This window comes from Megalops cyprinoides, chromosome 8 (genome assembly GCF_013368585.1).
Source record: "Megalops cyprinoides isolate fMegCyp1 chromosome 8, fMegCyp1.pri, whole genome shotgun sequence".
Taxonomy (NCBI): Eukaryota; Metazoa; Chordata; class Actinopteri; order Elopiformes; family Megalopidae; genus Megalops; species Megalops cyprinoides.
Genome location: NC_050590.1, coordinates 11,381,567 through 11,406,914, shown reverse-complemented (window position 1 = coordinate 11,406,914; position 25,348 = coordinate 11,381,567). Strand labels below are relative to the sequence as shown.

At 44.8% G+C, this 25,348-nt stretch overlaps 1 protein-coding gene across 3 annotated transcripts in view; it reads right to left on the bottom strand.

Annotated features, from left to right (window-relative positions):
- Positions 1 to 3,616: 3,616 nt before the first annotated feature.
- LOC118781997 (tyrosine-protein kinase CSK-like) overlaps positions 3,617 to 25,348 on the bottom strand; it is a 43,397-nt gene continuing 21,665 nt past the window's right edge. For 2 of the 3 annotated variants that reach the window (XM_036535191.1, XM_036535192.1), the window contains 12 exons: positions 17,578 to 17,652; positions 16,186 to 16,299; positions 15,765 to 15,877; positions 11,543 to 11,762; positions 7,908 to 8,001; positions 7,508 to 7,573; positions 6,692 to 6,791; positions 6,413 to 6,503; positions 5,853 to 5,926; positions 5,354 to 5,549; positions 5,142 to 5,228; positions 3,617 to 4,540 (listed from right to left, as the gene is read on the bottom strand). In XM_036535191.1, coding sequence (XP_036391084.1) covers positions 4,358 to 4,540; positions 5,142 to 5,228; positions 5,354 to 5,549; positions 5,853 to 5,926; positions 6,413 to 6,503; positions 6,692 to 6,791; positions 7,508 to 7,573; positions 7,908 to 8,001; positions 11,543 to 11,762; positions 15,765 to 15,877; positions 16,186 to 16,299; positions 17,578 to 17,601 — 1,362 coding nt within the window. In that variant the 5' untranslated portion in view covers positions 17,602 to 17,652 and the 3' untranslated portion in view covers positions 3,617 to 4,357. Of the gene's footprint in view, positions 4,541 to 5,141; positions 5,229 to 5,353; positions 5,550 to 5,852; positions 5,927 to 6,412; positions 6,504 to 6,691; positions 6,792 to 7,507; positions 7,574 to 7,907; positions 8,002 to 11,542; positions 11,763 to 15,764; positions 15,878 to 16,185; positions 16,300 to 17,577; positions 17,653 to 24,855; positions 24,945 to 25,348 lie in introns of those variants that run through there. The other variant, XM_036535193.1, reaches the window with a different exon arrangement.

Below are 25,348 nucleotides of genomic sequence, written 5' to 3'. Positions count from 1 at the left end.
TCCAATGTTCCAACCATAATCAATCTGTGGGGAAAAAAAAAATCACTGTAAAAAATTTAAATGGATGAGGTTTAGTTCAAGAGAGTGGTTTTAGATAGATTAGATTAGATCTTTTTAAGTATCTCTGACAGTACATTTTATGTATTACTACAGACAACATGCTTGTTGTAATTCAAAAGGGAATTCTCAAGGGTCCCATGGTACAAACAATGCTACATGCAACTATTTGTACAAGATATATACCTTAACATATTCAATTTTATTGAATATGAAGAATATATATAGAATTGATTACGCACTACGGTGTTGATGGTGTTTATGGTAAGGGGGGAGAGAGTTAGAGAGAAAGAAATAACTCTGGGTAGGTCTTTATCTGTTGTCAAATCCAAGACATTCCGCAGAAATAGGGATCAGAACATGCTTTGTGCTTTAAGTCGTCAAAAGAAATTGACTTGCTGCTGATCATGCCCAGTGCCTCGCTTGCCAATGAGGGCTCCACATTGCAGAGATAGGCACAACACAGACCCCCTGCTGATGTATGGCAACACTAACACCTCATGCACTTGTGGCTGTCAGAAGGCATTATCTGGCACTGACAAAAATGCAGTCTGAACACAAATCCCCGTAGAGACAATGCCAGCTATTTTTCTCTCCTCTCCTGAGGCACCACTGCAGGCCATCTCCACAGAAATGCATGTGCATTGTTATTGTGTTCGCATACATATTAATGATTGTAGAGGTCACCACCAGAATCTTCAGGCAAAATCTCCCAGATCTCATGCACCCCTTCAGAGCTTAATGTTTAGTCACTGATGTGACTGTGAAGGAAGAAATACATCAATGCTATGACTGAATATGTTGTTGTGCGAAATTCTACTGCTATATAGACAAAATGAGGGATAAACTATCATAACAGCAATGCGTGTTTGGCAAAAAGGCATTTTAATCACCACTCTCTACTGTTAAATGTATGATAAAAATATAAATATAAATTGCCATAAAAATGAATATATAGATGCATAATAAAGACACCTGACAATTCTCAGTATCATGACACTGCTCAATTCCACCTCCAATCAAGTTTGGCTGGCCACCCCTGCAATTAAGAAAGACCATGCCAAATATATTTAAATACATTTGAACTGACATAATTCTAATTTAAGATTCTGAGAACTTTCACACATTAACTTTTCCCTGCAATTTTATACATTCTAATTGGTTCATTTAACGCTTTCATTTTTTGTCTATTTCTGTCTGGCTAGACACCTGGATTGCCAGTTCAGCTTTGAGTGTTTCTACAGATATACCTCATCAGGTCTCTGACAAGGATGATTTTAAAGCTTTATACCCTGTCTACCCCTTTCTTGCCCAAGATCCACAGCAGAAAGTGTCTCTGTACTGCTTGCATTAAGTTAGCCTAAAATGGTTAAATTCAGAGCAGTTCAGAAAAATCAGAGCATATATGTATTAGTGTAATGACTCTGTGAGTCCTGTCAAACTCGTGTCATTCATTAAGCTGAAGGAAATTAATTGCCTAATTAGATTAATAAGTCCATGGAGTTCAATTTGTTGACAAGACCAGCAGTGGGCTGCAGGCTTTAGGCTTAGACTTGGCTTAGAAATTTTGTGCGTCATCATACTCCCCCATGCTTTCTAAAGCTTCTTAAGAAGAAAGTCTTACCCACGATAATGTTAAATAAACATATAGCTCTGCGTGGTGTCCAGGATTATGTTGTTTTTCTGTGACAGTGAGTGACAGAACCATCCTGTCCTGTCCTTGAGCAATCCACAGAGGTCACCTTCCCGGGGGGTGCAATGACATCATTGCAAACTCATCATTTGGCATCTTCGGACTTGATCACATAAACACAGATACTGGCAACCATGAGTGCGCACACTGAGTGACAAAATCGGTCAGCTAGAAACACAAGCATATCAAAAGCATCAGTAAAGCATGCTGCTGCTCCATATGGGCTTACATGTCAAGACAGACTGCTACCTGTTAGCGACAAGGCAGGTTTTTGGCACTTGTGAAGTCTTCAGAGGTACCCAAGTCCAGTTTTTTGATACAGCTTGTACAAAAAAAAAAAAACAGGCTGGTTGCACTTAATTTCCTTTCAAAATATTCATGTTCTTGTGCTCCAAAGCTGCACTTATCCATGGCAAAACTGGAGAGGTGGCATAGTAATAATTTTTAATGCACTCTGCTCTACTGTCTGACAACAGCAGAGATCTTCATTTATAGTGTTTTTGTTAGACTGTGCCATTGTAACTGTTTTGCATCAGACGTTATCATTTCTAAGTACAAAATGCACAATTCTGGACAACTGTTGGCTATATTTGTGGAGCAACAAGAGGGGAAAAAAATACAAAAAAAGCTTTGAAGCAGACAGGAAGAGACAAAATTATTATTAATAATTCAGCTAAATAAATTTATAGCAAAAAAAAAAAACCCCCACCAAAATAAACAAACATTCCCTTCAAGCAGTTTAATTTGAGCACTGCTGTTCACCCTGGGCCAAATGATTCATCCTGTGCTGTTTCAGGGAAGACTGTAGCAGCCAAAGAGCACTGGGGCACGAGGCAGCCCTAGAGCAGGGAGAGGGGGACTGAGGGAGGGGAAGAGACAGCATGCTCGCTTGGAACATTACGAATACATTCGTGTGTCACTTACTTGTAAATGATTAGGTTGTAAGATAACGCCTTTACATGGATTAAATGGTCCTGAATTCTAGTAAAACAACTCTAGAAATATGTCACCCCCCCCCACGAGTAAAACCTCACTGAGCTGAAGAGACAGTTGATGCTATCGCAGCTGAATCAAGCATATAGTCCAGTGACGTGCGCAAACGCCTGTGCGTACACATGGACATGTATGTGTGGCTGTGTCAGCGTGTGCTTGGAAAGGCATGATGGACAGGTTCAGACCAGCTCTGGCTCTACTTTACAGGGATCAACAGCAGGAGCAGACAAAAAAATCCCCCTGTTCATCAACTCCCTGCTGCCCTTCCTGGGACAGGCGCTGATGCTCTGCCAGTCATCCTGAAGGAGGATCACACAGGGACACTGGGTTCAGCTGCAGAGCCAACTCACACACATACACACACACTCAGACTCAAGCTGTCCTTCACAACTGAGGACACCTTGCCATTTAACTGGTGACCATCACATTATGATAAATTGATCAGATAACTCGATACTTATATGGGACTGTATGGGGAAGGGGAGAAAACGGTCAAGCAAAAACACTTCAAATCAAAACACCACAGACCAGTGCAGACTTGGATATTTTTCTGTATTTTTTCCATTGTTTTTTTTTCGCTCCTCTCCAAAATGGTCAGATGGAATGATTTATCCATAATCAGGGCAGCATAATGAAAGGATGAACATTAATAGCACTGACAGTAAATCAAGGCCCCTCTCACAGCATGCACCACCCTCCCATGTACATACATGCCTCACCACAAATCCTCTAGGTCCTAATTTTTTAATTAACTTCATTATATATATATATATATATATATATATATATATATATATATATATATATATATATATATGACAAATATGTAAGCATGTATGTGTACATATTATTTTTTAATATAAAACAAGCCCACATAGTTTTGAATCAGTTTTCTGAATGGCCTCTTCCTTGCCCTCTTCCTTGGTCTTGGTAACACCAACTGTGCAGCATGTGTGTACTGTTATGTGTCCTTGTGGAAGTTCCGTTTCTCTTGTTTCCATTTTGGTAAGAGTGAGATGGAGAAGGTTGTACTCGTGGGAGAGGATGGAAAGCAAATAAACATAATAACAATAAAAAACAACATAAAAAAAGGAGTAATAAAAAACAATAGTCCTTGGAGAAGAGTGCAGGCTAGCCGGGAGGCCAAGACAGGAGCTCTGATTTCTGGAGGCACTTTGGCTCAGAGCGAAGGCCTCACCAACACCCACTAGTGCAGTGGGCTTGGGGCCAAGCATGCTGCCAGGACCAGCGCCACGTTAGACGACGACCAGGCCAGGGTAGGGATATTTCCAGAGGGGACAAGGTGTGGAGGTGAAGGCCAGCCTTACCTCCAGCCTTGTCACCCCTGGAGAGTGAGACAGTGAGAGAGGGCGAGACAGAGAAAGTGAGAGTGAGACAGAGAGGATGGGAAGGAGGGGTAAGAAGTAGACAGGACAGCAGTCGAGGGTAAGCTCTACAACACACTGGGGTGGGCTTCCTTCATTTTAGAAAAGACGGGTGGGTGGGGGGGGGTTACAGTCCCAGAAAGCTGGTGCAGGTCTCAGGGTGTGGTCCCAGTTTGATAAAGGCAGGCCTCCCCTCTCTTTCTTTCTCTCTCTTTCTCCTCTTCTCCTCTCACAGGTAAAGCTCCTTGGCTCTGATATGCTGCAGCCTCTCTCTCAGCACATGGAAGGAGGGCCTCATCATGGGGTCCAGGGTCCAGCACTGCTTCATGATGTCGTACACCACAGGCGGGCAGCCATCCGGGGCGTCCATCTTGTAGCCCTTCTCCACTCGCGGGACCACATCCTTCAGAGGCTGAGGAGGGGAGAACAGGAGGGGACATAAGAAAGGCAAAGGAACAAAGAGCGAGGCAGAGAGGACTCCACGACTCAATGGCAAACAAGATCTCCCTCTACTGGGGAGATGGCAGTATAACCTGTAACAGTTACTGAGGAATACAGTAAATGCATGGCTCTCTGGTGATGGCACAAGACTTCCAATTATTTATCCTGTTTTTTTCCAGCATCATGAGCTTTCCTTCAGCACAAGACAAAATGCCCCCTGTTTTTTTTTAATACGAGCCTAACAAAAACTTAATAAATGACTATTGTATTTATAAAAATCTAGACCAACAATGGCACTATTCCTTCACTTTTATCTCAATAAAACAGGGCAGCAATGAATCCATAGTGAACTTAAAAACTTCACCAGACACTCTGCATCCAGCAAATTAAAATCAATGGGATAGAGGTAAAAAAAAAAAAATCAGGGACATATGATAATCAGTCCAACTGGTATCAGTCCAGTTGATAAGCATGCATTATAAAAGCACAATAAAATGTAAGTATAACTGAATGCAGCCTTGGAACGGAACAATACGGTAACAGTTGATGGCAGTTGGAGGACAGAAACATACGATTCGAGGGTAAGGCACGCGCCCAAAGGAGTAGATCTCCCACAGAAGGATGCCGTAGCTCCACACGTCCGACTTGGTGGAGAACTTCTGCTCGAGAGACGGAGATTTAGCAGTGAGGTCTCTGGCACTTTCACCTTACAATGTTACTCTCTCTCTCTCTCTCTCGCTCTCTCTCACACTCACACTCACACACAAACACAAACACAGACTACCTTCTCTCTCAGGGCCTCGGGTGCGGTCCACTTGACAGGCAGCTTGGCAGTGTCCTGTGTGGAGGACGCCTCCTTTGTCAGGCCAAAGTCGCTGACCTTGGCTATGTTGTCGTCAGACACCAGCACATTCCGAGCTGCCAGGTCTCTATGAACGAAATTATTGGCCTCCAGGTACTCCATGGCCTCACAGACATCACTGTAGGGCGGTGGGAGAAAGAAACAGAGGGGTCAGAGCAATTAGAGGGAGAGATAATGTAGAGGAAGAGGAGCAGGGACAGAAAGAGCGGTAGAAAGAGGAAGAGAAAGGGGGACAAGGAAGGAGAGAAAAAAGGATTTAGGAGTATAATCACAGTGAGACATGTAGTATCAATCATCATTTATCCAGTGATCAGATGGTAACTGTGAGGAGAACAACAAAAGAAGCAAATGACTGATTGGAGGAACTGGGTATGCTGGGAGGGCAGGGGGAATTAGCTGGAAGAAGTGAGGAGACACTCACAGGGAGAACTTGAGCAGGCATTCCCCGCCCAGCACTGTTCGACCTCGTGATCGCAGGTAATCCACTAGACTGCCCTGCGGAGACACATAGCAAAGCTTTCCACAACACTGCGCACAGAAACATCACATTCCACAGATTCAGACAGTCCCATTCATCCGGCAGAAAAATGAGCATTCCCCTTGATCAGAGCAGAGACATACTGCACTCTTCAAATTACCAGGGCAGTCGGTGATGTTCAGTTAGAAAATTAGAACATTTTTGTTAGCCTACACTCTTAACCAGGGTGACTTATATTGGCTACATTTTCACGTGTTATTCATTTACACAGCTGGATATTTACTAAGGCAATTCTGGGATAAGTACCTTGCAACAGATACAGCAGCAGTGAAGGGAATCGAACCCGCAACCTTTTGGTTATCACCCCTGCTCCTTCCACTATGCCACACTGCTGCCCCAGTTACATGTACATCAGAGCAACCTGACCCTGCCCTAGATCCCCAACAAGCACAAAGATGATGTAAGGAGTTCGGGAGACCTGGACAGACAGGACGGTTACTGACCTTGGCCATGTACTCTGTGACAATATAGAGACTGCCTTTCTCCTCCACAATCACGCCCAGCAGCTGCACTAAGTTGTTGTGTCGCAGTTGCCTAGAGAGCAGGGAGACACAAATCATCAGAACCATGCACACACAGTTGGTTAACACTGTAAGCACACACACAAAGCTAAATACACACAGCAAAACAAACAAATGAGATGTAACTGTGACCTCTACATCATGCACAGGTGACCGAGACAAAGACAGAAGGACAGCATGAATGTGGGACGCGGGACTGACGTCATGACGGAGGCCTCTGCGATGAAGGCCTGGGCGGTGGCGTCGTGTTTGATGCACTTCACCGCCACTTTGGTCCCCCTGTAGTCTCCCACCATCACATCTGAGAGAAGACATTCATACACACTGCTGTTACTCTGGGGTCAAATCTGAGAGGAGACACTCACAAACACACACTGCTGCTACTCTGGAGTCAAATCTGAGAGGAGACACTCACAAATACACACTGCTGCTACTCTGGCGTCAAATCTGAGAGGAGACACTCACAAACACACACTGCTGCTAATCTGGCGTCAAATCTGAGAGGAGACACTCACAAACACACACTGCTGCTAATCTGGCCAAGATTGCAGATATGGTTTCACTGTTAGCACTTTCCCTATTGCCACTTGCAGAGACTCTCACATTCACACATCTTAAAGGAATATGGGGTTTTGTGTCTGTCAGTCAGTGAGCGGCTGGCATTGAGCATTTTACTCAGGTTGACTCTTAATTCTGATGCTCCTAATCCTAGACTGCTAATCCTAAACTCCCTTTAATGTACATCTTATTACACCACCTGCAGGCCATAATGATACTAGACAAATCTACTGTGAAATTGCACAGAGAGCCATTTCATCTCAGCCAGCAGTGCCGGAGGCTGTGAGAGAGATTACACTTAATTATTTCTGAAGTGCATGAACGTATGTGTACAAACTAATATGCACTGCTCCTTTTTTGATTTCTTTTTTACACTCAGACCCCTCATTAATCCCAGCCAACCTGTACGTGGTCGGTGGGATGGACGCGTGATTATTAGTCCCTGGCAAACAGCCCTACCTCCAAACTCTCCTTTTCCTATGGTCTGGAGGAGCTTCAGTTCCTTTCTGTTCAGTGCCCAGCCACCTGAGGAACAAAGAGGGAAAAGTCAATGGATTCTCCCATGAACTAAGATGCGCTTCTGAGATTAATAACATCTTCACCGACCCATTAGGAAAGCTGAAGGACCAACTGTCTGACTGCAGCTAGGTGCTGCTGTAGTCACAGCTAATGACTTAGAAACCACAGGGGAATGTATACACGTGTCCCAACGGAGGTGAACACTTATTGATCAGCTTGCCACTGTCAATCTCTGAGCAGCTTTGAAACTCTGAGTGAGCTCTCCCTCTCTCCCTGTTTAGGCTTGTTCCAAGATCTTTGGTAACCCTCCCCTGAAATACAACACAAAGAAAAGTCTCACTTCTGGAGAATTCATCCTGGGCAGCTACCGTCCCCTCCATTAATTTTGGCCGGATGAGTCTGGTGCAGAGGCCATCAGCATCTTTGGTGTAATGCTGTGGACAGACACAGAGAGGTCAGTTAGAAGTACTCCACTAAAGCAGAACGAGGAACGAAAACAATAGTACATAGTTAACCAGCTTCGCTACACTTTTAATGCACTAAGGCATTCTGTGGATGTTAAAAAAACCTAAAGTGTGAGTAACCCTTTAACCCAGGTTGCACTAAGAACTAAGGGAGGACCATGCACACTCTGCTTAAGAGGCAGAGCGATAGATGCTGCTACACAGAGTTTAAAGCAGGGATGATATTAATTATAAACATCCTTCATAGCCGAGTACAGTCTGATCCCTTTTCCTGGCCACATGTTCTAACAGATACAGCAAACGGCAGCAGTTATTTCATTGTTCTGGACTGAAAAATAACAGCAAACAGACAGGTGGTTAGGGAGAGCTTGGAGCTCTGACTGGTGTAACGTTGTAATCACACAGACACAGATAAGAACGGAGGGCTCACGCAGAGAGAAACCACACTGTTGGGTGAGGAGCAAAAGGTCTGTCCATTAATTGATCTATGAGGGGAAGCGTGAGAATCACTCAGCTCAGCTTCTGTGGGAATTTATCTTCAGGGAAACAGTGTGGGTGTGAGAAGTTTTCATTTCTGCCCTTTTGAAAGAGACAAAGACAGTAAAAAGTCAAAAAGTAAGGTGGTGAACTGATTTTTATTTGGTGTTTTTTAGGCAACTAAATGACAGTGAAAAGCATTACAACGCCTCCTGTGTAGATGTGCTCAGTCTTAAGTATACGCAATACACCATACTCTCCATTAGAGGGCAGTCTGAATCAACCAGACACACAGCTCCAAAGCCACTTCTCAAAGAAGTTGTCAGCTTTAAGAAATTTGTGTCAACACATGCAAGATTTTCATTCAAACCAAAGCCAAACATTTCCTTTGAACAGCCTTTCCTTTTAAGAGTGAGGCCTTTACATATAAAGTAATGGTTATTGCAGTCAGTGAATCAAAAACTAATTCTTCACATTATCACACAGTTGCTGGGTGCATCTTCAAGACTGGGAAACCACATTAAGAAATTATCCAAACACACATAGATGTCCATGTGAATAAGAGAAGAGAAGAGTTGTGAATGGTGTGTGTTGGTGTATTTTATGCTTAAATTATCTGGAACGTGACATTCGTTCTTCCCCTCAGACACTTCCTGCTCGTTAACTGTTCCAGGAACTGCAGTGTGAGAGAACACAGAACCACCATCACAGCTCATATAGACCTGGGCCTCTAGAGTGACACAAACACACACATACACACACACATTTTCACAGACAGCCAGACACAGCCTTGGTTACTGACACGCGCATTTAATGGTAACACCTCACATTTCATTAACTGCATTTGTGAGGATGGGGCCGTTTCCAAGAAAAGTAAAAAAGTAAGTAGAAGTTTCTTGATACAGCCATATGGACTTCAGGTGGTTGAGCTATCCCCTGGGCAGTGCTTTGCTCACTCAGTGCGGGGCTTTGTCTGAGCAGCTGAGATGCATCTACAGTCGTCCTAATGCAACTCATTTATCAATAAAAGTCAATTATCCTACTCATCAGAACACATTATCTCATCACGCACTGGCTCAGTAAACCAGACACTGGGGGGAGTATTGATTTTGAAACCACACATTTGAGCCTCCGCCTCAAAGAGAGATAGAGACAGGGAGAGCGAGATAAAGTGAGAGACAGAGAAAGAAAGAGAGAGAGAGAAAGGGATAGAGAGAGTGAGAGACAGATGGAGAGAGTAAGAGAATGAGAGAGATAGAGAGAGAAAGCAAGGGAGAGAGTGTGAGAGAGAGAGATAGAGAGAAAAAGAGAGAACGAGAAAGATAGTGAGAGAAATAGAGAGTGAAAGACAGGGGGGAGAGAGAGAGAGAGAGAGAGGAATGGAATGAACGCATGGATGAACATTAACGCGTCTGCCCTCCCCGCCCACCTCAGCTCTAGCACTCCGGCACACTGTCAATCACAACCACTGAGCTGCGCAGGTTTCACCTCCATTACGTCACCCTCTCTGTCAGACAAGAGTGGGATTAAGGAGGAGGGGGAAAGATGCAGCGTGCTATCAGCCAAACTGTGTTGCATGGCTCGTGTGGGAAGTGAGACTGATCATCATGTCTGCATGATGTTCCCTGCCTAAGAGACGTAGTACTTGGGCAGCCTTGCCTTGCCTGCGCGCATGTGTGTGTGTATGTGTGTGTGTGTGTGTGTGTGTGTAAGAGAGAGAGAGAGAGAGAGAGAGACCATGCTGAGGCCATTGTGATAGGTTGGTTATGGATAGGAATGGCAAAAAAGAAAGAATGAGAGGAATTCAGTAATGGGCCTATTACAGTGAGGGAGAGAGGGAGAAAGGAAAACAGGAGGAGGGAAAAGGGGAGAGATAAGTGGGAGAGGGAAAGTGCAAAAATTAAATAGAGAGTGAGAGAGAAAGAGAGAGACAACAGAGGAAGAGAGAGTCCTGGCTGGTTCTTCCTGGCTCTCAATGCCTCTGGGAAAAAGACCAACCTTAATTAAAATTTAATTTCAGACAATTTACCAGCGTTCTCATAACACTCGATGAAAGACATTTCCTCCTTTATCACTCCCCTTCCTTGCTTATAAAATTATGCAGCCAAATGAGGCACTGACCATTCCTGTACCCAGACAGACATAAGAGGATTGTTCTCCCTACTGGTGGGTGTTACATCTGAGTATTAAAAGACTTTCTGCAAAGTACCTGAAACATTACTCTAATGTCAAAGCCTGCCACTCACACGTCATGGACAGCACAAGCACCTGGCTTTTTCAATGACAACGGTGACACAGCAGACAGGATGAAGAAGAAAGACTGCATGGACACAGAGTGCCCCAGGACACACACTCACACACACACACACACACACACACACACACACACACACACACAGTTCCCTACAGCACACTGCCGTAAATAGTCGATAAGAGCACTATTCACCATACTTCACAAAGTGCATCAGACATGCGATAATAAAACTCAATCAGTGTCACTAACTCTGAAGTATATATTAAGTAACCGAGGCTGGGATCTGGAAGTCTACCCCTCAAGCTACAGTTCTGCTGACTGCACTGAATGCAATATGGTCTTCCACCCACACAGAGAAAGCCTAGAGCAAGAGGACTGTCGAAATGCAGGCTGCTACAGTCTCCCTCGAGATGGCATGAGATAAAACTGATCTGAGAGCATTTCGCGTCCACCTAGTGCACATCTCTGAAGCTCGGTGTCCTTGGGGAAAAGTCCAGATGCCACATGCCAGATAACCGCTGTACCGAGGCTCCTGGGACACTGGGTTTACGCAGGCTGGTGCTTTGTTCTCAGCCATTTCCTATTTTGTCTGTCGGAGTGTGCAATCGTGCGCACATGTGGGCATGGAGAGCAGGGAGCGGGAAGCCACACAGTGGGCGAGGTACAAGACATTTGCTACGGCATGGGGGAGGCGGGGGCAGCTAGGAGAGGAGGGTGTAGTAACACAGAGGGCCATTCAGGGTGAAGACAGGAGCCATGCACTCTTTCACTCTGCCTCACCTCCACGAGCTGCATCAGGTTCTCGAAGTACTCCTCCTCATCGATGGTGAGCTTGCCGTTGTGGTAGATGATGCGGTAGTGCTCCACCTTGCCCTCGCAGCTGACGCAGAGGGTGTAGTCGCCAGGGTAGTTGGTGCTCTCCCGCACCAGGAACAGCCCTGTCTCCGGGGGGTACAGCAGCCGCTCCGCCTGCTCCCTAGTGATCTTACCATGGAACCACCTGGAGGGCAAGGAGGAGAGGATGAGTGAGGGAAAAGGCACACTGAACAGACCCATTTCTACCAGTTCAGGACCTTCTGTGTCTCCACATAGACATCTCCTGGGCATAGTGGCTTACCCAGTAATAGAACAAAACTTGTAAGCTAGCTGACGTATCAAAGAAAACACATTTTGAAGGATGTGAAACTGGCAGGGTACAAGTCTGTTACAGGTGAACACTGCCCATGGAAACATAAAGCGGGCAATGTGGGTGCTAAGCACACATCCAAAGAAAACTCACATCAGAGGCTAACATGGTTGAGAACAAGGACAGTCCCATGAAAAGAGGAAAATGAGGACATCATTCACGTGCCACACAGTCCCGATGGGCCTCGCATTTATGCTCTGTCATTTCCCCTGCTTTTTTACCCTGGGGCACTTCATTGATCATTCGACGGTGAGAAACTACCTGAGCAGAAACAACAGGAAGCCCTGCAGAATGCGAGCGCAGCAGGGTCAGCAGCAGACGTGTGTGAATGCTGCAATAACAGGAAGATGCAAATGAAAGGAACGGTTCACGTGAGATACGGAGCGGGCGCTCAGACTTGCCAGGCTCTTAAGCAGGAGGGCGGGTCCAATAAATTTATGGAGCTCAGCACCTCCCTCTTATGTTCCCTTTGCAGTGTTTCCTTCATTAAACCACCCTTCAGATAACCTTGGGGTGCAGGGGAGTGGGTGTTGGCACCATATCAGCAGCCATACAAATGTGGTACGTACAGAAAAGGCAAACACAGACACAACAGTGGTATATCCTGAGACACAATGATGGGCAGCACCATAAGTACACTAACAGACACTACATGCATACAACACAACGGAGGTAGATTTCAGAGAGCTCTCAGCTATTTCAGTCCTCTTTATAGAGACGAAGTCAAGGACAGCGTACAGGAGGATTCACCAGTTCAGTGTGACTCATATATCACACCTGGAAGAGCTGCCCGAGAAAACAGGAAAACACTCCTCCCCTGCACCGCTCAGCCACAACACACACTGTCACCCGAAAACTGCACTCTCTCACAGTGTGTAGCAGTAGCCTACCCTCTGCTGTACTTTCCATTTGAAAAGACAAGTGAGCAAACAGCAACCAAATCTAGGAAGTGATACGCAGTCCACTGTTCACGTCCTTCACCACCGCTCACAGTCTTCAGCCCGTGCAGAGACGAGCTGCTCCTTCTCCTGGAGATGTCTCTCTCCCATTAACCTGTGAAACGCCTCCACTAGTGGGGCACACATAGCAACTGGAAGCCTCCACTGCCGATGATAATATAGAGTACACTGAATACTTAGAGGCCAACAAGCAAGAGGAAATGCAGAATAAAAGAAAAGGAAATAGTGAACAGGGGAGGGGAGGTGTGATTCTATTAATTCTGTATCTCTTAACACATAATGATACTGACTGGGGAAAATACCAGTGTCTGCCTTATGTTTCACACTGACGCAGTGCATAGGGTTGCCACCTGTCCTGGTTTTGCTGGGATTGTCCTTTTTTTTGAGCGTCCCGGAAAATTAATAATCTTTCCCGGGACACTAATTGTCCCGTTTTTTTTGCGAAAATGTACTTCTAATTCAGAATTTCATAGTTTCAAATAAAACCTCATTTGGTTTCCTTCTATTGCTATTCTGCTTTCTTCCTGGTTATGTTTATATATCCAACCCTGTGCCCGTAAACAGGTAAAAACGGGTAGAACACAGCGACGACTAGCCACGTCTATACTTTTATTTGATTGGTAGCAGAAATACGAAAGCTTACCTCATTTGCCTAGCAACTGCCCGGGCTGTCGGTCTGCCGCGTGCATCCACATCCACGGCCCCACCGTGAGTTCAGTTGCTAGCTAGAGTTAACGTTATTATTATTATTTTAACGTTCTATTTATTTTGTCGGCTTTGTGAAATGGGGGGAGATATGGACGGGGAGGACGACAAAACCAAACCGGACGAGCCACCAGTGTCAAGGAAAAACGATTTACAATGTACAACTCAGACTGGGCGAAAAGAGAAAACTTTTCTGAATGGGTAAGGCCCATCCAAGGAGACCCGTTCTCCGCCACCTGTGTTTTGTGTCCAGCCAAAATTTCATTTAAATATGAAGGAAAAACAGCGCTGGAAAATGCAAAAACAAAGAAGCACCAGAGTTTTGTATTAAGCAAACGCAAAAATCTAGCCATTGCAACTTTCATGACAAAAAAAGATTCACAAGAGGCAGACAGGATAGCAGTAGCAGAGCTTAGCAGTGTATACCATGGAGTGCTACACGGCCACAGCTACTTGTGGCAATAAAGTAAGTGCGAAAATCTTTCCTGATTCAAGTATTAAAGCATTCATTGAGGGACAGTAGGTACTTCTGCAGGCAGCAAAAAGGGATGAGAAATTCACATGCAAAAAGAGGTGAGATATGTAAGTGTTAGGTTGCCCAAAATTCATTCAGTTAAAAAGTTGTTTATAAGCTATTATGATACATCCAATCATGTTTTCATTGTTAAAGGGAGTATATCTTTGGACATGTGACTAGATTTTATAATAGATTATAGTTAGACAGTATATATTTACATGTTAAAGTAAAAAAAAACTGTATTTAATGTAGAAAGGGACAGCAGCAGACAAAGGAGTCCAGAGTGAGTGCAGCTGCGTCAGGGAGTGTGTCTGCGTCAGGACAAATATAGGTAAGAGAGGCAATAGGGAGTCCTACAACTGTTAACATAGTATATTGGCAAATATGGTTTATCCCACCCCCCCACCCCCCCTAAAAAAAAATCATTCGAGTGTCCCAGTTTTTCACAAATCAAAGGTGGCAACCCTAGCAGTGCACCATTCTGTGGCACGCATGAGGCATATGCCCTTCGGGCACTAGGGGGCACACTTGAGCAGGAATCCATGAGCATCATATCTGGACAAATGGCTGCGGGACCACCACTATAATATATGTGGAGAGAGGCTCAGGGAGGTCCTGAACAACTGACTTTCTACCGATACAATTTAAACTAAGCTTCAAAAAGAGGATGGCATATTTTAACATATATGAAGGAGATGCCATGTTGCAGTTTACCCGCAGTTGTGTATATACTAATTTAGACCCTTTACATGTACTTTAAAAAGCTACAGCTTCATACTATGCATGTGTGGCGTGTGTGATAAGTGCATCAATGATAGCCCCCTTCCTTCCATTCTAATGCCATTTGCATAATTCTCCCAGTTTTTGCTCTTTTGAGGACACCGTGTCTTCAAAAGGGCCGATTCAAATGTGGCCTCCAGGCAGCCTGACCCCTACACACAGGCAGGAAGGGAGGCATAACTAATTAGCCAGGTGCCCTTAGATATTATCAGCTCCTCCACATTCTCCTGCCATGCATGTGTACCACATGCTAATCTCACTGCCTCTGCACACAGTGACTAAACTCCTCACTGATCAGAGCCTTGCTCATTACACACTACCTACTGAGCAGACCCCTGCTCATTACACACAACACAACGATCAGAGCATAGCTATTCATATATTACATACTGATCAGAGCTAAGCTCATTATGCCATCACATGAGGTTTTGACAATGTTTTTTTAACCCAAAGTTTTGGCTTTTACAAGTTCCTTGCTGAAGTGTCATGTCTCAAATGTTAGATAAAGTATTCTCATAACCTTTTCAAACAGTGTTTTAAAAGCAGAGACTAAACTGCAAAAGTTAATCATTGTACTGACATCCTCTTGAAGACTGTTGAAGATGCTGAATTAATACAATCACAGAAACATACAATGTGTGTTCACAGAGGTGAAACTCCCAAAATGCAATGCTCTCCACATTTATTTCGAATATATTACTGGTCTTTTCGAAATTAGCACATTTCTGTAGAAGAGCTGGAAAACAAACTTTCAACCAGCTCCTACATTATACAAGGCTAAACAAGCACAAACGCACACACATAAAGACAAACCAACACACACAGCGCTCACATGATCTCTCGGTCTGTACTTACGGCATGAGACTGAGCTTGCCACCTGATTTCACCCCCTCTCTTTTCTGAACATAATTAGCAGGGATGGTGCCTTCCGTCCCCATGATGTTCTTGGCTTTGTACCAGTTTGGATCCTGGAATACACAGTGTTACAATCAGAACCGTAGGTGGACAGAACACAACAATGGAAAGATTAGAGTGCTGCTTTGTCATAATCTCCCGTGGTGTCCAATCGCAGCAAAACAGGGAGTGTGCCATTCATATTGTCCATTGTTGACAAGTGTGAGCACTTTGTCTCAGTACTGCTCAATGTGCAGGAAACAATTATGAATTACAACAAGCACAGTTGAAGAAGAAAGCTCAGGACTTCACACAGCTGGAAAATGTTCATTTCATATCTTCAGGATAGCTTCATATTCCCATAGCAACGGCAACAGGTTACCTTAGTAACTCCAATTATGGTTAGGACATCTCCTTTGCTAAAGGGCAGGTCCTGCTCTGTCGTGCCCTGGAAGTTGTACTTGGCTATGCATTCTGTGCCAGGTGGCCATGCTATCTGTGTGAGAGAAGAAGTCATCACTGAGTTTATTTTTCTTTTTTTTACTATAAGGATCCTCATGAGCTGATGCCTTAATGGCAAGCTAGTCTTCCTGGGGTCCATGTGAACGATGTGTTTCAAAATGAACAAAAGAGAAAAAATAATTAAAAAAAAACAGCATTAAAGAACACCATTAAAAATAACATTAGTCAGCCCACATGATTACAACAAAAAGGGTAAAAAGACAGGAAAACAACAAATGCAGTCAAACTGTGCAACCACCATCAATAAATGGACATAGTCAATTAGGACCGTCCTTAACGAGTCCATTCTCGTTAAGTGCTTAGTGGTTGTTAGTGCCACACACAACATCTTTTAATGGCTTGAGGTGGTCAGAAAGAACTCTGCCTCTACAGGCGCAATCTATTCAGTGGGGTCCAGCTCATCTGTCTCTCTCTGTCCTTGGGAATGGATCATTAATTCATGATACACTTACTTCACGCTAGTGTCCTGATAATAGCTGTGATTTAGCAGTCTGTTGTGGTGCATTTGTGCAAGTGAAGGGGGGAGGAGATGAGGAAGAGGGGCTGGGGGGGTGCACAGTTTTGACTTAGTCAAGTGAGTGAAAGGGAGACCAAGCTGGTATGCTGGGACATGTAGCCACATACAAGAGTCATATTCACCAGTGCACACAGTGACACACAGCCGCCTATTCAAATGCATTCAGAGGCGGGCCTGATAACAACCTCTCATGAATGCCATTCTAACGAGCACACTTTTTCAATATGATCTGTTGGAGACGAGACTGGGCACACTGATCTGAGCTGTCTTGCTGTATGGTTCCTGTGAGCATGTCCCGGAGCTACAGCCATCTCATTACTGCTGCCGTGAGTGCGTGCTGGAGCAAGCCTGCCAAAAACCTCAGGCCAATTTGCTGCACTGCATCTCTAGCCCTCCTTCAGAGCACATGTGGCTGCAGACTGACTGACAGGGGGGCATGATCCACTTACTCAAGGGTCCTGAGCAAATACGCACAAAATGTCCAGTATACACTGCAGTGCACAGCACTGACTCTCCTGCATTCAAATAACTACAACAGCTGAACATTTGAGAAAATAAAACTGCCTTCAGTCTGCACAAAGAGACGTGTGTGAGTGTGTATGCTTGTGTATGTGTGTGTGTGTGGGTGTGTCTGAGAGCTTTACACTGAAATACAAACTGACTGTGAGTAAATGTAAGCAATGCAATAAGTGTTACTTTTATCCATCAATCAAATGTGTACGAAAGAGTCCGTACTTCTCTCATCTGGAGCCCAGACATGCTGAAGGGAATCCTCTGGCTGGTGTCACAGGTGAGTTGGTACCATCAGAGCTGAAGAAGGCAAACACAGAAAGAGAAAAGCTTCAGTATAGATACCCAGAAGTATAATCCATAATACTGTATGTATATTGTATAATATCTAAATACCGTCCAGAAGCCTATCAATAATACATACAAGCGGGAGGGCTGTCTGTCTACCTGTCTGGTGACATTACAAATTTTTTCTTGCCATTTTAATCTCATACAAGGTAATGTGCACAATGCTAACAATAAAGAATGATCTACAAGGCATTAAAAGATACCCAATTTCTCACTCCATCAGCAAGCCAGACACTCTATCTGACTACTGAAGAACCTTTGCTTCTTTTACAATTTTCTAAACAAGAAAAAACACACGGCAAAAGGATAATTAATTACTATGAAAAAACTTCATTAGCCAAGCATTGGTCACAAAATGAAATATGGGAACCTACTTGACCAAAGCTAAAACTGAGCACATATAAACCTTGAACAACTGAGACAGCAGACTTCCTATGTTTATCTGCTGTGACAGGGAGCTCTGACTGTCGGTCGCTTCAAATGAGATGTGACAGAGGAGCCCGGAGGCTGCTGCACGCTCCTCAGATCTGCCGTATGTCACAAAAGTCTCATCTGAGATCAGCATGAGGCCAAGAGCACCCTGGGAAACATTGATTACAGAACAGCCAAATTCCAGCCTTCATCTAGATCAGGTCACATCCGACAGCTTGTTAACAGGAAGTAAAAAAAAAAAAAAAATGAAAAGGGGAAGTGGATGACGCAGATGTTCCGATGGGCCAGACAGAGTGGGGAGGGTGTGTGTGTGTGTGTGTGTGTGTGTGTGTGTGTGGGGGGGGGGGGGGGCAAGCTGAAACCTTTTTCAGTTTTAGTAAGGCCTTTGGAACAGTGGTGGCAATTCTATTTCCTGGTGCTTCAGTGGGAGACAACAGAGGGGTGGCATTTATTTTTAATCTACTTTCTCCCCACTGACGACCCACATAGCAGACTGAAAAAACAGACAACAGGCCTTAGTTAAGAGGTTGAGAGGTTGAAGCTCAGATGTCCGTTTTGTGAAACGTGAAAACGACAAGAGCGGGTATTTTGATTTAAACGATATCTATCCATCTAATAACCTTCAGTTCATGCATCAGTCTGCCCACACACCTTTTTATCTCTGATATGCATGCATGTACTTTCAATTCTCTGCGGTCATAAATCATCTCTCCACCATTCCTCTGGCACTCAGCATGAGATCTTTGTAAGGTGTCACCCCCCCCCCCCCCCAAGAGGAGCGCAGAGTGTTGTGTGGTATGAGAGAAGGGGGCATGACCCACTTGGTCAGGAGAAAGGGGAGTGCTGAGCGACCCAGGTGGGGCGGACCGCACTGTATGGCTTCACGGGTTCACGAGGTGTCACACTGTGAGTGGGGGACACATCCTGTGCCGAAAGAGGAAGCTGTGGCACTGTAGAATGCTGCAGATCTTTATGCAAAACCATTGGACCCAAATTTAGAAATAGTGGTACACCCAGTGATGGCTTACTTCTTTTACTACAGGATTCACAGAGGAAGAATGCTTGTCCAAAAACAGCACTGGAAATAACACACAGCCACAGTAATACAGAAAAATGACGTAATTTCTCCGTCCCTGTCCATATTACGGTCACAAATTTGCTGAAGTAGGTTTCCATCAGTGGAACTACATGGTACATGAGTGGGCGGGAAGGTCATCACATTATTGCCTGATTCAATCTGGCTGCTAATGATGCTTTGCTTATACCCTTAATATTCATTTCAGTATTAAAGCTTTCAATGGACACCAGAATTACAATATTACAGATTTTTAATACCAAAAATTGTAAAACTGCACTGAAGAGAAAAATAATCTGAGATGAACAATGAGAGTCATTTTTCTGTGAGCAACTGTCAGAGCGGATTTGTGCTATGGCAACACTCGGTCCACAGTTAGCAGAGAGAAGATAAAACTCCAACCTCTAATTATACGCAGTGACATCAGCCTGACTGCACTCCAACAGCAATGGGCGAAACTGAGGAGAGAGACTAAGCAGCAGGGTGTCAGTTTGACATAAAACACAAAGAAAAAAAAAACAGTAATAAAACCCGCACTACAGACAGCAATGTAAGCAAGAACCAGAAGCTGCCAGCCCCCTCAGCCCAGCTCCTGGGGGCATTTCAGACAAGACCATGATGGACACAGCACTGTAAGCCCCGCTTCTCTCTCCGCAAACACTGAGTGCTCAAAGAAAATAATGAACAAAGCTCTGTTCCTGCCTGATGTGTGAGTCACCACCCCTCTCCTCTTTCCTTCATCCTCTCCTCTTCCACCCCTCTACTCCCTTTTCCTTCACATCCCCCTTTCCTTTCCACAATCTCCCCATGCCTGCTGCTGTCATTACCATGGCAACAATCTCGGGTTGCATAATACTGGCCCATGAGCATCTCTCTCCATTTATGTCTCCTCTCTTCTGTCCCCTGCTGACAGTCATTAGGGATCATTAGCATTGTCTCCAAGGGTCACACACACACACACACAAATGTGTGCATGTGCGCGCACACATACACACCTTCAGAAGAACCTCAAATTGCAGGAAAATCTGTTGTACTGAGAGATGCTCATCAGAATAATTAACTTTATGTAAAGTGCAAACCAGTGAAATGGAAATTTCTCAGTTTTCAATCTTTTATTGTTCATTAAAAGAAAGTGTCAAAAAAGAACTAGCCTATTTAAAACAATCCTCTGACCGGAAGCCAGAAAGGGTGTGTTCAGTGACATCATTACAGACCATAATAAGCAGATGTGGGAGTGAACATTTCACACCTAATGTGTGGAAGTTGGTACTAAAATACATAGAACACTTACTTGCTAACCAACTGCTATTTGAGACCCACGGTGCTACATTACACTCATATATAGAAACACAACATAAAATAAATATAAAACACAAGACAATAAATAGATGTATGACAATAAATAATGCAACTGCAACTGCACTATTAAAGTAACAAGTTGCAGAATTTTAATAATGTCTGTAGTGTGCTTGTTGACGTATTGCACATGAGGCATTTCATACTTGATTGCAAATTAGTTGTTGCACTGGGGGGATCAAATGGTGATCTCGCCATGGCAGAAGGGGAAGGATATATGTAAACTGTGACACTGAATTTGGGATTGAATTGTCACGGCAAAAAAAATGAACATGACATCCCAATGATGTTCACCTGCCCAGATATTTTCACATTGAGATTTCATGGGAACATCTCATGCTTCCAACTGCCAAATCAGAAATTACACCTATTCAGATTTTATTTGAACTGTTACCACAATAATGACACATAAAAAATCACTGTAGCCAATCTTTAATAATGAACCATAAAAAAAGAAATAACACAAGGCCGGTTCTACACTCCCACATGCATGCATACATGCACAGACAAGTGTTGCCATGCTCAAAACATATTTCACACCTCCAGAGGAAACTCCCGCGCCAAAAAACAGGCCGAATGCAGGAAATGACAGCACAAACCCTGCTCGGATGCTTGGCTGGTGAAAGATTTCATTGAGCAGCTTTACTTCGCTTTGGAGCGCTGAGTGGTCGTGTGTGGCCGTTTAACAGTTAAAATATTCAGCCTTCTTCATGCCATTCTGCACAGTTAAAAATACAAAGGAAGCTTATTCCCTTAACCCTACAGAGAAAATCACATCAGAAAGGGAAAGCGTAAACCCACAAACTGTCTCCAGTCTGTGGCTGGCTGGTGCTGAATAAATAACTCACAATGAAGCCTCCCGCTTGGGAGCAGTGTAGACAGGATTTGAGGGCGGCTGTGATGATATGGTTCTTAAAGGGAATCGAGAGCTCTTTACAGCCTGACCACACTTATGAAAGTGCCTGCTGTCAGTGCAGAACTATGATTTGTCTGTCGCAAAGGCCCTATGCCCTATGGGAAACAGAGCTACTGGCACCAAGCAGCTTCCAAATTTCCCAGTGTCCTCTGCCCAGGTGGGGAGGACTGTAAATGCCCCAATCGCAGACAAATACCAGTATAGGCTACAGCAGCCCAGAACAACAGTCCATACTGCACTGAGTCCTAGCACTCAACCATGGTGCAGATCATGTATAACTCTCAAAATGGGTACATTACTGTAACACCTGTCATCCATTACATGTACTGGACGGGGAAGATTACTGTAACACCTGTCATTCAGAATAACTGTAGCAGGAGGCAGCGTATCAGTGTGCCGTTCAATGGGACAGTACAGGGCTGACAGACAGCAGTCTGCCTGAAGGCCGAGGTGCCACATGAGTAAAGTTGAAACAAGACATACATATTTCTACAGCCATGCTCCTCAAAATTTAAACTGCTGTTACAATAATAAAGATGTGACGGTGTGAATTATGAATGTGAGAATTAAATTTGAAACTTTTGTAAAAGACTAACTGGATAGTTCTTAAAACTGAAAATAGCTCAAATTAATACATTTACACCCCTATTTACATTTCTGGTACAATCATGGACCATGCTTAGACCATGCAGGGTCATTAGTGGCACTAATTAAACAAATACAACTCCTTGGCTTTAGGTTTGAGTCCCGTTTTCTCCATTTACGTGGAGTTTGTCTTCAGAAGGCACTGTTTCGACATGATGGACTGATTAATGACAAGCACGAGGTGTGTGTGGTGTGTTCAGCTCCTCTGTGAATATACTGCTTCAGAGTGCTGACACAGAAAAGTACATTGGACCAAAGCCTGATGGGGAGTGACTTTTTAGAGATGACAGTCAGCGATCAGTGACAATGTTTCCAGAGAACAGGAAGAGCAGGCAGACACAGAGGAAGCAGTTGGGAGATAGTGGTGGTGCTGGGTATTTGGGGGAGGTGGGGGGGTGGGGGGGGGGGTTGCTGGGCTTTCTGACCCTTAGCTGATGTAATCACCCAAACCCGCTGCTTCTCTCTACCAAACGTCCTCTCTACGCCTCTCTGCCAGGGACCCAGGGTGAGAGGAAGTCAGTGGAGGCAGTGGCGGTCAGGGTCAGGGCAATACCCGGCGCAATGTGCCACTGTGGCATGACATCACTTCCCGCCCTTTCATTGCAGAAAAGGGTTTCCTCTGTCTGTGCTCAGCTCTGTTTGGACCGTGACGAATGGCACACTGGGGCCTGAGGCGGCGCCGTGGGAGACACCGAGTGAGTGAGAAGCAGCACGGCTGAAAGCAGACCGAGCGGGAGCTTAGAGCTCAACATCATGTCACACTTCCATTTAACAAACATCTGCACTTCCTTTGCTATCATGTTCGTGCGCTCTTTTTTAGGGCGCGTGTTTTGGATGACATAAGAGTGGTTACTGCGGCCATGTTCGCAAGCATGTGTTTGTATATTAGTTAAAACTGCGTGTTCAAAAATAAAGAGACTCACTCCTCATTGGTGATGTTTTTTTTTTTTACCCCATGTCCTCACACTTAAAATAGTAAACAACTGTCACACATTCTTCTATCATTTACAACTGCTACATTTTCTGACAAGTGAGAATTACTCTTGTTTTAATTATTTTGAGTAAATTCAGGACAATTTTTTGGAGAGAAAGTACTCATTTTTCAAGTCATTTTAATCGGGCTCCATGACTGGCAAGGTAGGGAATTTGGTTATGCATTAGGCCTAATGACATTTCTTGCTCATCTCTCTCAAATGATTGGCTAAATGCAGCCTATACCGGTGTGATAATGCGGTAAATGAGCTGTGTTTTATTTGCATGAGGCAGGCGTTTACTATGCACAACCAACGTTATTAGTCAGACCCCCCCCCATCCTCTGACAGCCTATTATTTTCAGCTGTAATACATTTTCCTACAATTTTGAATGTTTTTGGAGGTTGGCAACGTTGTCAACTTTACTCCTTGCTTCACGTCACTGCAAGAACTGAACGCATTTTGACCTTAACAGGAATGCAAGGAGAGTGATCCCCTGGGGTTCCACCCCTGCAACACTGCAGCTGTTTCTCAACATCAGCGATGACATGATTCCCACCACCCCCTGGGGGCAGGATAATAAGACTCTGAACACTCTGAGGGAGGGCTAATGAAATCTGATCCAATATGTGGACACAGGCCCACATCTGTTTAATCTCTGGACATGCCCTGTTACCTCATTCTCTGGTCATTGGACCTAATCACACACACATTGGTGTATGTGACTCCCGCCTGCTCAGCGGTACCCATTTCAGGGCCTGCCCCAATGGTGCCAGTCACAGATGCAGGAGGGACACTGGGCCCACACTCTGCGCCCACAGCTGGTGATTTGGGGTTTACTGGCAGCTCAGAGAGGCAGAGACATTGACTCCCGCAGAGATGAGAATTATGGAAATGTGACCTACTCGCTATGCAAATACCCAGTCCATGGCACTCACACACACACAGGCAAACACACACGCTGTTCCACAGGGGGCTGTGGCTAGGGCTCCACTGGCTGCACTGATGGGGAATGGGCTGTTGGCACAGGCCTTCACTTGTGAGCTTTGTCCTGGGAAACGGAACAGCTGTTTCCACCACTACACCAGGGCTGTGAGCCTTCTGGCAGCAGAGCACACACTCACTAGGCTACAAGGCTTTTCGTCAGGTTGCCACAGCTGTGTTCACAAAGACACATTTCACTTTTCATTTAACTGATATAACAAAAGGGGTGGGAAACCCGAATCCTGATGGGCTGGTAGTCCGGTACCTTATAGTACCATTCATTTAGCAACAACTGTACACCCCAAGCACTAGGCAACCTGACCATACATCCGAACAATGACTTGAACAGCCAAAGCCTGAAATACCTAAGTAAGTGAAACAAATACCATCACGCTTCTACTCTTTGGCCTGTAATAGAGGATGAGGGTGTGCCTGGTCCACAAAGCTCCACAGGAGACTGACATCATCACACAGGGGCCATATGAACAGAGCTGCATAGCAACAACTCCTCTGGCTTTTGGCATTGCTTTGCAGCAGCTCACAGATCGGAGCAGTAATGTGCCTACTTGTGAGCAAGTGGCACTGAATTCAGCCATTCCTGGACTTTGACAACACCTAACAGGAGCTGGGAAACATCAAGCCAGTTATGCTGGGAATGCAGGCCTCCTTTTTTCAGGATATGGACAAAGGGCTTTCTTTGTGTGCCTGACCGATTCACGCTGGCCCTGTGACCAAGCAGTGACTCAATCAGTGGCACCCCACCCTGGTGACGTACATAGCAGGAGTGGGTCAGGACCACACTGTCGCCACATACAGCCGTTGTTGGCCTGGATTACACTTCCTCGCTCCTTTGGGTCTTCTCCACAGGATTCACCGGCTCTACTGCTCGTACACATAGGATGGCAATGCAGAGTCTGCTGGTATGGGTGACGAAGGACAGCCCACAGAGGGAGGAAAAAAACATCTAAAAACAAAAACAAAACAACAAAGAGGCTGAGCAGCAGGGCCACCAGAGGGGGCCGGACACAGAGGATGGGGACCATTTCTCAGAATCTGCCGCCATCGTTCAGCTCAAACCACATTTCCATAAACACAAAGGAGGTGTCAGTCAAACTAGCACAGACCACATAACCCTGACCACCAGTAACATTATGCGTGACCGCGATTTCTACAATGTCCGTCATACACTGCATAGCTGTAGTGCCCTGTAGGTCTCAATCTCCCTGGTAGGTAAACTGTGGATATGCAAGGCCGACTCTTTGGAGCCA